The sequence below is a fragment of the Varroa destructor genome, unplaced genomic scaffold, assembly GCF_002443255.2.
Source record: "Varroa destructor unplaced genomic scaffold, Vdes_3.0 BEIS01000004.1, whole genome shotgun sequence".
Taxonomy (NCBI): Eukaryota; Metazoa; Arthropoda; class Arachnida; order Mesostigmata; family Varroidae; genus Varroa; species Varroa destructor.
Window position 1 is genome coordinate 36958983 of NW_019211457.1, and position 14520 is coordinate 36973502.

The 14520-nt window shown below is 41.2% G+C and overlaps 1 protein-coding gene across 12 annotated transcripts in view; it reads left to right on the forward strand.

Annotated features, from left to right (window-relative positions):
* Positions 1-14520, forward strand: part of na (sodium leak channel non-selective protein na) — a 43481-nt gene that overhangs the window by 24936 nt on the left and 4025 nt on the right. For 10 of the 12 annotated variants that reach the window (XM_086988966.1, XM_086988967.1, XM_022801749.2 and 7 more), the window contains one exon: positions 62-4403. The exons of 1 other annotated variant lie outside the window; for it this stretch is intronic. In XM_086988966.1, coding sequence (XP_086845092.1) covers positions 62-378 — 317 coding nt within the window. In that variant the 3' untranslated portion in view covers positions 379-4403. Of the gene's footprint in view, positions 1-61; positions 4404-14520 lie in introns of those variants that run through there. One more of the 12 variants, XM_022801755.2, reaches the window with a different exon arrangement.

Sequence of the window (14520 nt, forward strand, 5' to 3'; positions counted from 1 at the left end):
TTGTTGTTCACATCGTCATGGGCGTCGTATGTATCAACGAATTCCTTATTTGATCTTCCAGCGATCGGAAAGGGTCTGCCGGAAGTTAGCGAGAGCAGCGAACTGGCGACGACGCCTGGAACAGATGGAGATAATCCTCTTATGCAACTGCAGCAACACCTGCATTTGCATGGCCCGCTGGACGACGAGGCAGGTGGGCATTTGGGCCACACCTTAGGTCACGCCTTAGGAAGCGGGGCCTTGCGGGAGCCGGGGGGCGGGGTTAAGTTCCTCAAGGCGGTCGTAGGAGAGGTACACGAGTGGTGGAATGTTCTCCTACAAAATAACGATGCCCATGTAGTCGATTCGGATTCGGACAACGAGTACGACTACTACTAACCCATTTTGATACAAAAACAGATCTGACCTTTGCTGGGTCGAAATAAACGTAGCAAAATACTTACTATCGACAATCGATTCCCATATCTCATTTCAGTCAGTCGGCAACACATTTCCAACAATGCGGTCTAATTTTCTTTCAGTAATTGTCGAATTCGTATCCTGCGTAAGCGCGGCTTCTAGTGTCGGAGTTAAGTACTCCAATTGTATTCTAAAAACTAAAAGCCAGTCATAAATGCGCATTTAAACGTTACATCAATATTTTGATCCGTGTCAAGTTGTTGATGAAGGTGTACAGAACGACCATATCGACTGTAGGTCGACTTTCGAACCCTTCCTATATCTCAAATAGGACGAACCAGCTAAGCATTTGGCAATACCTATTCGGGAACCCAAAGTGACCTTCCCGTTTTTCAACTAACGGAGAGAGATTGTTGAGCCCGCCTATGCCGCTTCGTGACCTTCTCGAGCAAGGAAGCAGCTATGGACTCCCCCCCCCCCCCGGCCGCTGTCCAATACGAGTCTCTAAAACTAACTAGATCAGTATATACATATATATACACATCTTCGTAAAGATACATTGAGGTTTATACGAGATAAAGGCAACTACCACAACAAATGATCGACACGAAATGATTAATCGTTTATACAACAATGCTCATTGATCATACGATTACTCGTATATTTCTATATAATAAGTTGGGGAAAGTAAGGCAGAAATGGTCCGGTCGAGTGTTTACTGAGTGGTCATAATTAAATGTCAGACAGAATCGAATTCGACCATTAAGGACAATATTGAGGTAACTCTTTAATACAGGTTATAGATGGGAAAACGTTAGACGAGCTCTAACGATAACAGTATGGTCTACTGAATAACCTTCAAGAAAACACCAACGACCAGTGTTGGTGCGGGTGATCAAAATCAATTCTAGAACGAATTGCGATAGCGGATTGCTAGAAGTTAAATGATAACTCCTCGGCATTTTCACGAGTTCACCGCAAAGAGACGTAGACGGAAGTCGGAACAAACAACTCTTTACGATTTTCTCATCCGATCCTCTGTGATTTCGGCTATATATATATATATATATATATATATATATATATATATACATACCTACATGAATATGTGTGTTGGTATTGCGTGATGAGTCCGGTTAGCACGAGCACTAACGAAAACGAGAAGGTGACAAAGATGATGATATATAGGAGATGTTATATACACAGTGTTATATATAATCCTGAGACTGACATGTATCGTAAGCTTTTTCGATGCAGTGGAGGTTTCCGAGCATGTGCCAGACCAATCGAATATTGTTTTTTTTCTAAATACATTAGATGTTCAGACGATTTATAGGTTCGTATCACGCAGTGAAATAGTAGAATTAAGGGTAAACGCCAGACGTTTGGCTTATTAGGTCGAGATGCGAGGTACAAGAGGATTCCAAAATAAGGTCAAATTATGACAATGGAAAAATTCGTTACTGATGTGGTACGATTGGATTCTAGCAAAAACTCATCGCCGTAGTAAGGGAAAATTGGAAACGGTGACAAATACAAGCTAACGATACTTTTTCAGGACAAAATAACCGACCAATCGAGAAACGGTCAATGAATGAATGAATGAATAATTCTAATTTAATCTCGAGCCTGTTCAGGCTTTCTCTGCTAAGTTAAGTGTTGACGAAATCCAACTTTACCGAACTACCAAAGAATCACCAAAAGATGTTTTTTTACTTGGTGATTTTGGCTTTACTATTAATATGACGACGATGATGATGACAACGTGTATTATCGAAGTCATTATCAAAATTTCAACTATTGATGATGCCCTATTATATCTACTAGTATCTCTCTGACAGAACGTACCATTTTACTCCGAATAATAATAGAGTTCTAGCTTTAATGTTTTTTTTTTTTTGTGTATACGTACGATTACTTCGCCTCTTGCTGTTGCTTTAGTAACGTCGGCGACTGCAGCTCAAAAAATAATAAGGCAGGGGTGCACCCGGCCAGGACAACTGCCACGCAAAACTAGCCCTTTGCGCTACCATTAGCGCAATTCACGATAGGACAGCTGCAAAAAGATCGCTTTTCTTACCAAATGTATATACCTATTTTACAACAAACTATAATTACGCATATAGAAACAGCAGTTTGCTAATTACAACACTTGATTCATTGAAATGAACGTATTTTGGTGGCTATCAATCATCTTACTAGTCGACTACCGACCAGTGCCTAAGTCAATTTCTGGCCTGACCATTACCATACGAATGGATGCGTCCTGACCATACTGGCAACTACGAACAGAGGCCCTTTTTCGATTTCTGTCCATAAGCTTTCAACAACCAATTTTTTCACCAATGTGTCCTATGAGAGGCACACACACACACACACCCACTCATACCGCAACAAATCTAATTCAATCACATCTAACAAATTCAGTGGGCGGGCAAAATAGACCAACTAGGAGGCTTCTTCCAAAAAGATTGTGCTAAGGATCCATTCAGACTAAGCATAGAATTTTCAATTCAATTCGGTCACAGCTAAACACCAGTTTACTGATTATTACACAAGATCCATTTCCTGGACCTTATTGCCCTACCATGAATTCAACAGAACACAGACAGTTGTCAGCTATGGAGGCCCCAAAGCGACCACGTAGGCCCGTTGAGGATCCTCAATCGGCATGTCTTTTTAGCTATTAGCCCAGAGATTTCCTTCTAAGAGATCTACTTCTAAAGAAATGGCGATAGGCTAGCCAGATTGCCAAATGGTTTACCTAGCCTTTCTAACAAACGCGGATCATCAGGATATTATAGTTGCATGCGTTCCTTGTTATGGTTGCCTAATGCCCTTAGGCTTCCTAGTTAAGCTACCATGAATCAGCTGACTTGTCATCATCAAAACCTGTATTCGCTCATTTCTGACTATATACATATATATATTTGCTATCGTTTTGCTTGCCTATATCACGTCCCTTTATGTCGGATATATATGTCTATGTATGTATATATCCATATAGCACTTCATTGTTAGTCTATTCTATTGTAATTAGCGACCGACATCTTATTAACATAACGGAAAGGGTCACTGTTCAATTGTTCGAACACCGTCACTGGGCTTTTTTTCTTATGACAATAACGATGATCATGCCTACAAGCGAATAATGCGAACAGGACGCTTGACCTTGCATGCGATGATAGATGTGGGCAGTGATCTGATCTGATTTGTGCGAATTGGTACTGGAAGGAGACGCTGTTGATTTAAAAGACACGCCTAAGGTAGAGGATGTTCTTCTGTAATATATGATGTCTTCTGCGTTTCTGTGATAGAAATGCAAAATCATGAGATTTCGTTGCCACCAGCGGTTAGGGTGTGCCAAAGTATGCCCATTGGTAGTGATCGATGGCTGACTGGCTGGTGGAAAACGGAGTCTGACCTTTCCGCCTACCCCTGAGGTCGAATCTGCTTAGCCATTTTCCTATTGTTTAGTAGAAATATTATGCATAGACCATACTTTTGTATCGAGGGAGCCAAGAACGAGTTGACGAAGACAAAGACCGAATTATAAGACTAGTTGACATGATTCCTGCTGCAGCAGCGTATCTGTAATATAAGCTATAAATTCCATATGAGCTCATAATAGACAAACACTAATATACAATGCATTTTTCTCAAAACCTGACATAGAGGCTTGAGAACGCCTAGACAAAAGGAGCCGCCGATAATAACAAACCAGGGCTGGCCAATTATAGCATGTCTAGACGTTTTTCGCTCTAGAATTTTCGCTCTTCAGCGTAAGTGGCGCTTGCGGCAAGCTAAATAGAACAAGCTAAAATATAATCTCATCTGACTAAAGCTGAGCGCATCCGTCAGAGCCATGACGGTAGTAATATTCTTGCTTTATTTACTTGTAAGACGACTTAGGCTAACAGTCATCACTAATTAAATAAAATTGTGATGAAAAATCAATAAAATGATACAGACATGTTGTACCTGAATTTCGGTACGACTTTCCATTTATGAGTTGTTGTCACTTGGAAAGGGAACGTTGTAGAAAATAGTACTAGAGATATTTCATATATTATTTCCGTTCGAGTCCGCACAGCTTCCCGCCTCCGCTTTCATAGCCAGAGTTTCAGCCATAGACCCATACAGAAAAATCTATTTTTAAAAAACTCTCTGTTTTTTTTGGACAGCAGCTTAAAACACTTTCGACCCCAGCATCGGTTTCCGGATCGCAATTACACTGCAACAAAGACGTCTCGAATGATTGTCTGCAAGGTTGTACAGAGGCAGCCGGATAGGTAGAAGATGGTCGAATATAGCTAAATATCAGGATTGTGCGCTTCGAAAGATGCACAAGGACGGTAATAGGCTAGAGACTGAACATTGGTCTGATCAACAGCATGGCATAGAAGCTGCACCTTCTAGAAGTTTTTAGTCCTTTTCTGTTCGCCGCCAACAATAAAAGTTATCCGTATTCTAAAGTCTCGCACGGACTCCTACCGTGTATCACGTATGTAATACTTTTTCGTTTCGATAGTAAGTTTTTACAAAGACACATCTTGCTTTAAACTGTAACTTCCCATCATCGCTGCCGTATTCATGGCTCAACTGCGTTCGGTATTATATTCACACTGCCGTAACGTCCGATTGTGATACAAAATAGGTGAAATAGGAAAGGGAAATGCAAAAAAAAAAAAGTATTTTTGCAGTACCTAATAATACAGCTTACACTTTGCCGTGGTTAAGGGCAGCCTGGGATGTTTACGCCATGTACAGTGTGGATTTCATAACCGGGAAGACTGCTCGAAAGAATTTGCTAAGTTCAAAGAAGAAATCTTAGACCTAGAGAGTTTGTTCCAGCCCGGCTGACCACTTAAAGTTGACGATGATTTTGAATGGCTAACAATTTTTTAAATTGCCCAGAATGATAGGCTGCGAACATCAGTCTACTGAAATTGAATGTATGGGATTTGATTAGAAATTGGGTGAAGCGCACGAAAAAACACGATTTCTCATTAACAGGTCTCTACACAAACTTGTTGCGCTGGACGAAAAGTGGTGTCTATGTCGGTATGAAACAGGGGCGGGAATGAGTAGCTTCGAAAAGTACATCTAAACCCAAACGTACTCTTAATCTCACATGAATGGCCTTTGGTGGGATTGTAGGGGCTTTATACTCCTCTGAGTAATGCGTCACCAGAACAGGATGATAAAAAGCTGCATATGGCCTAATTGCACCGATTGAGCCAAACTATGCAACAAAAGAGATCCGACAGATGACGAAAAGTAATTTTTAGCCGCCGATGACAACGGCAGACCGCACATAGCAAAGGCTACGAGACGGCCCTGCAGGTAATAAGGGCGAAGTTTTCTAAGGCCCAGAATAGTCTTTAAACTTCACGTTCAGGGATCACCGTTTTCTCCAATCACTGGCGAACGGAATCAGTAACCGTATGCTTGACGGTAAATCGGATCTAAAAAACTTGGCTAGACGAGTTCTTAAGAACGGGATCTAAGCACTTTTGAAGCAAAAAGAAGTAAAGAAGCTGATTGAGTGATAGGAGAAAGTCGGTGAATGCGTCATAAGGCAATACGTTCAACGTGAGTAAATAGCGGCTTTTATCTATATTCCAACCTAATATAACTGAAGAAAAGGTCGCCAAACGCACTACTAGGTGAGTGTTATCTTACGTTATGTGACGTGTGTGTGTGTGTGTGTGTGAAAGGAATAGGTGTTTTAATCTATTTTTGGAAGTTTTTACGACCTGTTTAGGGAGTGTAGCCAGGCAAGTGTTTGTGACGCGGATAAAGGTCATATATCCAAAAGGAGGCAAGTCTGTTGCGGAATCTTCGGACAAATCCCTTATAGCCACTCTGCAAGCGGAACCTTTCGCTTCAGCCTTCACATTCGCCTAGCCATGAGCTTCATCTCGCTGGCGGGAAGATATATACTGACAAAAAGCCAAATAGGGAAAACCAAGTGGCTAGCATAAGCTCCGAACTGGTCAACGTTTGTCATCGGAAACTCGCTAGATGTCTTTAGATTGCGTTCCTCCGAACCCAGCCTTTAGCTATGTACGGTTACAAGTTGACTGAGTGTCATCCGTCAATAATAAATTTGGAAACAAAGATTTTGCTTAGCATTGAAACTTAAGCATAAATGATTAAGTTTCTAGTTCTGGAAGGTAAGAGCGCTAAAAGAATTTCCTGGAGATCGGTGAAGAGGCTGGCTAAAAAGGCTTCAGCGAAACAACAGTTCCTTCACGGCGCAGTCATCTTTGCAAAAAGGCGCAATTTTGTAGATTGGGGTATAATTACATTCTCTATAGTATTTCCTTCTTCTAGCAAATGAAAGAATCAGCTGCTCAGATCACCTGTTGTAAAGTTGTAGCGAAAACACTTAAGATGAAAAGCAAACAATACGTTCCTCACGAAATGAGTTCACAAAAGCATACACGTAGAGATCACTTGTTCAACTATTACTAAAAGTTAACTGCTTGCAGGACACTGTCGTCACAGATTGGACATGGGTCAGTTTGTGCCGCTCACTAAAAGAGCGTCAGACGAAAGGCTAATTTCAGCTAAGATGACAGTTCCAAATAGAACCGGGCGTGAGCGGATGCTCACACTAGTCACGTTTTAATCAACTGGATCAAGCAGAGCAAAGCTGAGAAATCGCTTTAACCCCATGTTCTCCACATTTGAAACTATATAGTATCAACTGCTTCTACCCATTAAACGGGATGATCCCCTACGCAACGCATCCTTCGGAGCTCTCATTCTCTTAAGCAGACTATCGATAACGAGATTAAGTATGATAATCAAAGCCACCAGCATACAACTTGTAAAAAAGGTCCCCAAACGCTGGCCTCAGCGTGCGAGCAGTGCTGAAAGCGTGTCAAGACCATACCAGAACATTGTTCTTCCACCTCATAGGTCTCAGAAAACATTTGAGTTTTTTTTTTTTTGATCCACTAAATAACTTCTGGAAATCCAGGACTTTTTGCGCCATTTCATCTTTGCTGTTGCTGTTGCAGTGAAAATTCATTGATTGAGCTGAGTTGGCTATTTCGGTTGTAGTCTACAAAGTTCAAAAGCGTAGGGATATAATTGAACCGGGAAACATCAGGAACAAGTACGCCGCTTACCAGTGGCCACAACCTTTTATACGATAAAATAGATATTGAGAGGAACTACGCTAAGCTTGAACCAACCTCAAAATTTGCTTATGAAGTCACGGTAGGAGCGGTACGGTTCGGCCTCACTCAGAGTATTTCGACGATTCATAAGCCGTCGAAACGCATTCGTCCACCTGTTGAACGAGACCAAGAGGAAGGGAGCTGCCTTTGTCGAGTAGTAATGATCGTACGTTCGACAACGTTATAATAAAAGCGTATCGTCCTATGTACAATTCCTATATGAATAATTCCATCATGGCTGTACATTTAAAAGGCCGAATCGAGCTCTGTCTAATTAACCGCATGATCTGAATATCATCTTTGATAATCAGTTTAAGAATATCTCTGCGAACATAAACGTAACCCAAACGCTCATTTGACAGCGACTAGCGAGCATCGCGGTTAGCGAACGAGACCATACAGACAGAGAAAGAAGTTAACGAAGCTAGAGCATCAGGACCCTACAACAAATAACCAGTGAAGTCACCAATGGCGACAACCGGACAATTGCCAATCAGGACCAAGGCACCTAAGAGGTGCTTCGTCCTGCCGGATACGACTTGCGGTTTCCTTTGTTCTTGGTCCCTGTTTGCGCTGAACTTTTATCAGTCCCATCGTCATTGCCATTTACATTCTGCCTTCGATGCCTTTAGTAGACGACGTGTCGTCCACCACGAGCTGAACGCCCGTTAGACGCTTCTCCGTTGTTGATGTTGTCATTGTCCTTGCTGTTACGATTAAGGCTGAAAACTGCTTGTCAATTGATACCTCATCATCTATTGAGCTATTCTGGGTTGTCTATGCGGTTTGCCCACTTACGTTTTGCTCGGTAGAGCGTAGCGGTAAAACAGAGTTACCGATTCAAGACTTACCTGTAAAAATCTATTTTGTAGGTAACTAAAGTATTCAATCGTACGGCCCGCTTTTACGAGTCCAGGCTAGAGACGCCGTTGGTATTGAATTACTGAAAGAATTACAGAAAGTTAGTACTAGATAGCATGGTGATGTTTTGTCACCACAAAGCCAACTAGCAGAAAGAGAGAATTAGTGTCTAACTGTATAGGCTTATCAGCGTGGTGCTTGTCACTAAACTCGAAGGTTGGGCCAAGACCGTCGAGCATTGTCCGGAGATCTTTATTGTCAACTTACGCTAGACGGTAGACTATTCGAAGTTTTCCCAGTTCAGTCGTAGACCATTTGTACTCCGAGGTAGTGCTAAACAATTGAAGATAGAATTAAGCTAGTTTTTTTCCAAGACATTTCGACTATTGCTACCGCTAACTTGATGACGACTACCTGGCATCCAGTAGGAGATCCACACTAGGTCAATGCTATCGACACCTGTTGGGGCATTCAAAGAAGCATTTTCTCAACATTTGCCTCCGTCGTGTACTGAACTACTATCGTGTACTATCATGTTTCTCTTGCGAGGAGCCATCGGATGTCCTCTGGTCAAAGATAACGTTTGTTTTTATTACTATTTTTTTTTAGGAAATCTGATGTTTTAGTGATCCGACACTGCTCAAACGTCAAAAGTGAAAATTAATATTTGTCGTCGTACTACGGTAGCGTTTCATTTACATTCATTTAATTTGATTAGGTGTTTATCTTTACTTATAGAGTATTTTACAACTTTATTTCGGTCAAGATAAATGCATTCTAAGTCTTTTTCTAATGCGGATTCTTTATAATTTGTAGATTGATCGTCCATATGGCCTTTGCGTATCGCCTCTACAAAGGGTTTCAACTTTCGAGAGTTTTTTTTTTTTTCTTTAACTAATGTTTAGTGCCTCCAACGGCCTAGTTATCACCTCTCGTCTATGGTATGGTACTTGTATGAAAAGTCAAATGTCAGTCAGAGGATAGCATCGCAGTTTGGGACATTGACATAATACAGTATAAGTGAATAATTTATTCAATAAACTTTTATTACTGTGATACAGAAATCATCCTGTTATTAAGAGGAACTTTATTAATTGCATACAGATGTTCGTGGGTTTTACTGTAGGGTTACTATAAACACACGAATAAAGGCCGCGTTATATATATTGCACTTGTTTCGGAATCGATCGTGCATAAACTTCGCGCTACTCAAAGTGTCACTGTCCTGCAACAACTGCTTTTCGTTTCATTATAAGGACTTGCCGCAATTACCTATAACAGTTTCCTTAGACTTGTGTCCTCATTGACGATACCCGCTGGGGACGAGATCTGTCACTTCGTTTGTATCGAAATCGGCTTCGTTTGTCTCGGCGTAAAGTAGTCAAGCCGTTGCGTTGATTGCATAGATCCTGTATGCTCCATCGTTGGACGACACGCCGTCTAGCACACCAATGTGTCAATTTATTTTAGGATTTAACGAGACCCCGGAGAATGCTCGAAGGGTCGTTCGCTACATTTACGACATGGCTAGACACCGGCACGACAAATGCATCACGCGAATAGGATTGGCCGAGAGACTGCTGCACAGTCGTAAGGGTTTTCACCCTTCCGAACTTTTCAGGAAGCTACAGGAGCTGTACAAGAGATACAGATATATATGCTGGGCGACAATGCCAGCCCAACATGTAGAGGACCATAAACAGGCATTGCACTGTTAAAAAGAAAAAGTTGTTCGCTTGTGCCGCGTTCGCATTTTCTGCAAAACTAAATTATCCCGCCTAGAATTTTTCTGTTTAGTGGGCAACCACTGGGCCTGAAAGAACGCCAGGACAGTTGAGGTCTGTCGTAGATAGAACAGCCAAGGAAATGAATACTTTAGGAAAGAGAGTCTCATCTGACAGATGAAGCTATTATTCGGACTAGCCGAATGCTACATGTAATACATTTACAAACAATTCATTGAGTTGAATAATTGATCGTAACGCGGTCACGAAAACAATCCTTTTTGCCAATGTTATTATCACTAAACTATAGCATTATAATTATCCAGAATCAATAGCGTCCTAATCACGCAAGCATCCACTATCTAGGCTTCTGAAGAACTAGATTTACCTGAAAAAATATCCGTAGCCTGATAGCACGTAGCAGCTGGCCTATAGCAACACGCTACTTAGGGGATTATAGCACACGTTAATAAAGCTAGGTAAAATATCGCTTTGCTGTTCTTCTTTATAATGCAATGTGCGTTATATTATACGTTTGTGCTTAATATGTTTAATAGTACACAAATATGATATTAATAATAGTATTACCGTAATTGCAGTAATCGATGTTGTACGACTATGGAACTCAAACAGATATTTGGCACAAACACAAACAAAAAAAAATAACAAACCCAAGACAAACAGCTTTCTCTTAGGTTTGTCGTAAAAAATCCTAGATTACCAAGTTTATGTTACTTAGATGTTCCTATAGCTTTCAATCGAAAGCCTGCCTTTATAATTCTGACACTTTTGTGTTTCAGATTTATTTAAACTAAAGTCAATAAGTTTTCTTGGACGCGGTAGCCGTATGGATAAAATAAGCCATTTTTAAGATATTCACGTATAGATTATTATTGACCCTGAAGTGCCGAATCAGAGGGCTTACACAACAAGTGCCTGATTTGGTCATAGGTTCAATATGGATTTTAAAGTCAACATTAGGGGTCAGAGCTATATCAAGCGTTCAATACAAAGACTGTGTAGACTTGGGCACGGCCTATTTCGCCACCGATGAACATTCCCGAAAAGTACACGTAGCTTATGCCTTGAGGTTCAGTACTTTTCATGCAGGACGACACCTGAAGGGCAGATTTTAAACTGCCAGACACAAACGGTTCCGTTTTGTTTGACATAACATTTGTGTATAGGATAGTAAAAAGTATTTAGTAAAAAACAAGGGATTAGCTCCATAGTCTATATTCGGACGAGATCCCTTATTATTTAGAATAATTTTTGAACTACTAGATTTAACTACGTGACCGTTGATCTCCCTTTTAAAAAAAGCCACACGATTTTTAAATTCAAGAAAAAGAAAGTTTACAATGTGGTCTTCAACGTCTTAAAAATGGTATCTATTGTGAATCCATATATAGTGGGTCTAGATATCACTCCAGCTTTACTATTTCATATGCATTGAATATAACTTGCTTTCAGAGAAAAACATCTGTTCGGTAGGCTAATACAAAGCGTACCATTCCAAAAGATCGTTAACGATCATTTCGCTCTGATAAAATACAGGATACCAGGGGTATACGCATACTGTCTACATATGTATACATATATATATCAGATGGTAGCCGGTTGAAGCATATCAAATTGTAGAATTTATTGAAGTACATTGAAGCGTTAGTGTGTACGGAGCATGCAGGCACGTTTTTAAAAACTTAGAGTAAATTTTAATGCATTATTATGTAACAACAGTTGGATTCCACCTATATATATGATAGGTTAGCTACAATCATAATTAAAGCAGCATTTCACTTTATGGCTCTTTCAGAGGTTGTTAAGCCCAGAAGGATATGATCGACAGGCATGCCAAACAATCCTTCTTCATTTATAGTGTACCCCAAAGTCAGTCTAATTTGAGCGCAAATTTTAGTAGGTTTTCATACCCGTGCTGAACCTCATAGTGTAGCAAGGTTAACCCTATATGGATGACGCTTCCATGTAGAACGTGATGGATGAGCTCAAGCGTGCTCTGTTAAGGCGAGCGTTCGATTTCTTCATGTACGCACCGTTCGAAGCCATCATACATTCGTACTAGATGATCAAGGTGTCATGTGATTCTGCGGTTACGTGCATTGATTTCCAAACGTCCAAAATTTTATCGCCTTTGGACACGACTTTTTGAGCTCGCTGGTAAACCACACGATCGATTCTTGATTTGCCCATTTCGCCCATATCACTCTCACCTCCCCGTCCCCCTCGCTCGCCGCTCGTCACGTTCTCTTCCCGAACCCGTGCTAATGTTATGGAACAGCCTTACTCATCGATCAGTCTCCTCCTTTTCCAGCCTTTCCCTGCTTCTTACTTTCTTTTTCTTCTGAGATTTGCGCATATTTCTTCTGTCTACCTCTAGCTCGTTCTTGTCGCGATTGGCCGGACACACTACCGACAAGAAAACCTATCGTTCTGTTGAGAGTTTAACGAGTTAGTTTTCCTTGGTTTCGCTTGAACAACGGAGCTGACAGACAGTTGAGCCCGATTCATATACTAACGGAGACGGCTATCGCCTGGTGTCAAAGGGTTTATCAAGACACCCGGTCTCGTCGCGACCTCGTTCTCATCCAGGTAGCTAACAATCCATTGCTAGTGATTGTGGAAATTTTTCCTATAAAAGTTGGGCTATCTCCTTAACGTCCTTAAGACTGATTATATATATATATATATATATATATTCCTGTTTGAAACGATGTTTACTGCTATCAATTAATTTGATCATCTGCAAACTCTTTTGTTAGAAATTCACATATTTAGACGTCATCGCGTAGCCATAAAATTTTCGGCCACTGAAACGACATCGAATATCTTGTTTTAATTACAAAAAAAAGGAGTGTTTTTTTGAGAATCGGTAATTCTAACTGAGTACGGTTGGGATAAGTAGATAATAATAAATCTAGCGTCAATATATCAATAACTGTGATACGGCAGTTATTATACTTGTCCGAAGATAAAGGATGCAGGTGTGGCGCTTTTGGCTATCCAGTCAACGTCATGCTGAAAAGAACAGAGCCCTGCGATTGCTATACGTAGTATTGCTTACTATGTTAAAATATTGCACTGCATAGATTTCTACACTTGTAAGTCGTCAAGAGGCTTAAAAAGAAGAATCAAATGGGCAAAATATGTACTCGATATTGTACTACATTTGACAGACCAACTGTGATCTGTAATGTTATTCAATCGACGCAGACACTGAGGGTATCGTTACTAATGTAGCTTAGTAAACATACTCCATTGAGCATAGGCCATAAGCCTACACCTACCAATAACATTGGATGTTTATAGTTTCCCTCCTTCTTCAATTTGAAATGGGTATATGTTCACTGATCGTTTCGAAAAGTTAGTCCTAAGACCCCCACTGAGACAAAGAGCTCTAACAACAGCTTTGAAGCCCCCACGCTTCTTATACAACATGCATTTGTCAGCGACGTTCAGACATCACACTCTGTCCAGTTGGCCATCCAGCGCAATTCGGGCACACTCCGGAACGTGTACGATTCCTTCTCTATTTGACCCTCTGATCTCCTGATCTCCCTCACAATAGCGAGCAGTTCCAGCTGAAGCCTTGCATATTCGTTCAGCTCTCTAACTCTCGATAGTGGCCTTAATACATTACACGCAGTCGATTATGAGCGCATCTATTGCTTTTCATTTCACTGCCTATAACCCACACTGTTTGATCGGGTTTGTGACCTCGACGGGATAAGACATCCAGAAAGGCTCGCACGCATTGACGCTAAACGAAACTCCGCCGAATGGAGTACTCACAGTACAGATCCGCCACGTTGAACCTAGAGGGAAAATTGCCTCCGACCGACCAGCTGAATCTGAAGAGGGGAGCACAAAGAGAAATGAGCAGAGAAACAGACCAGGAGGGGAGATAGATAGACTGGGGTGAAGAAGATTGGGAGAAAGTTGGTCTTTTCGGAAGATCTGAATCTGCCCGTCAAAGAGCCGGCAATACTCTCGGTCCTGGGCGCCAGAAACTCTGCACGCTCTATCGCGTTGTCTTTTGGCCATTGATTGGCCATAGAGGAGCCGGCCAGCAGGCTACAATATACAAGAGCAGGGCGTGGTGGTCCCATTTTCTCGACAGGCCATCGCTAGTGGCCTTAGAGAGTAAGTTATGCTCGGTGCGGATATTCTTCAGTATCTTTGCTGTCCCAATGATATCAGGTGATATGAACTGAAAAAATTCACCGTTTGATCGAAGCACCTCGATGTCTTGTTTATAACAAACGAATGGTATTATCAGAAGATGCCTGATAAAAAAAACACTTTCCGAGCTAATAAAGTTTAAT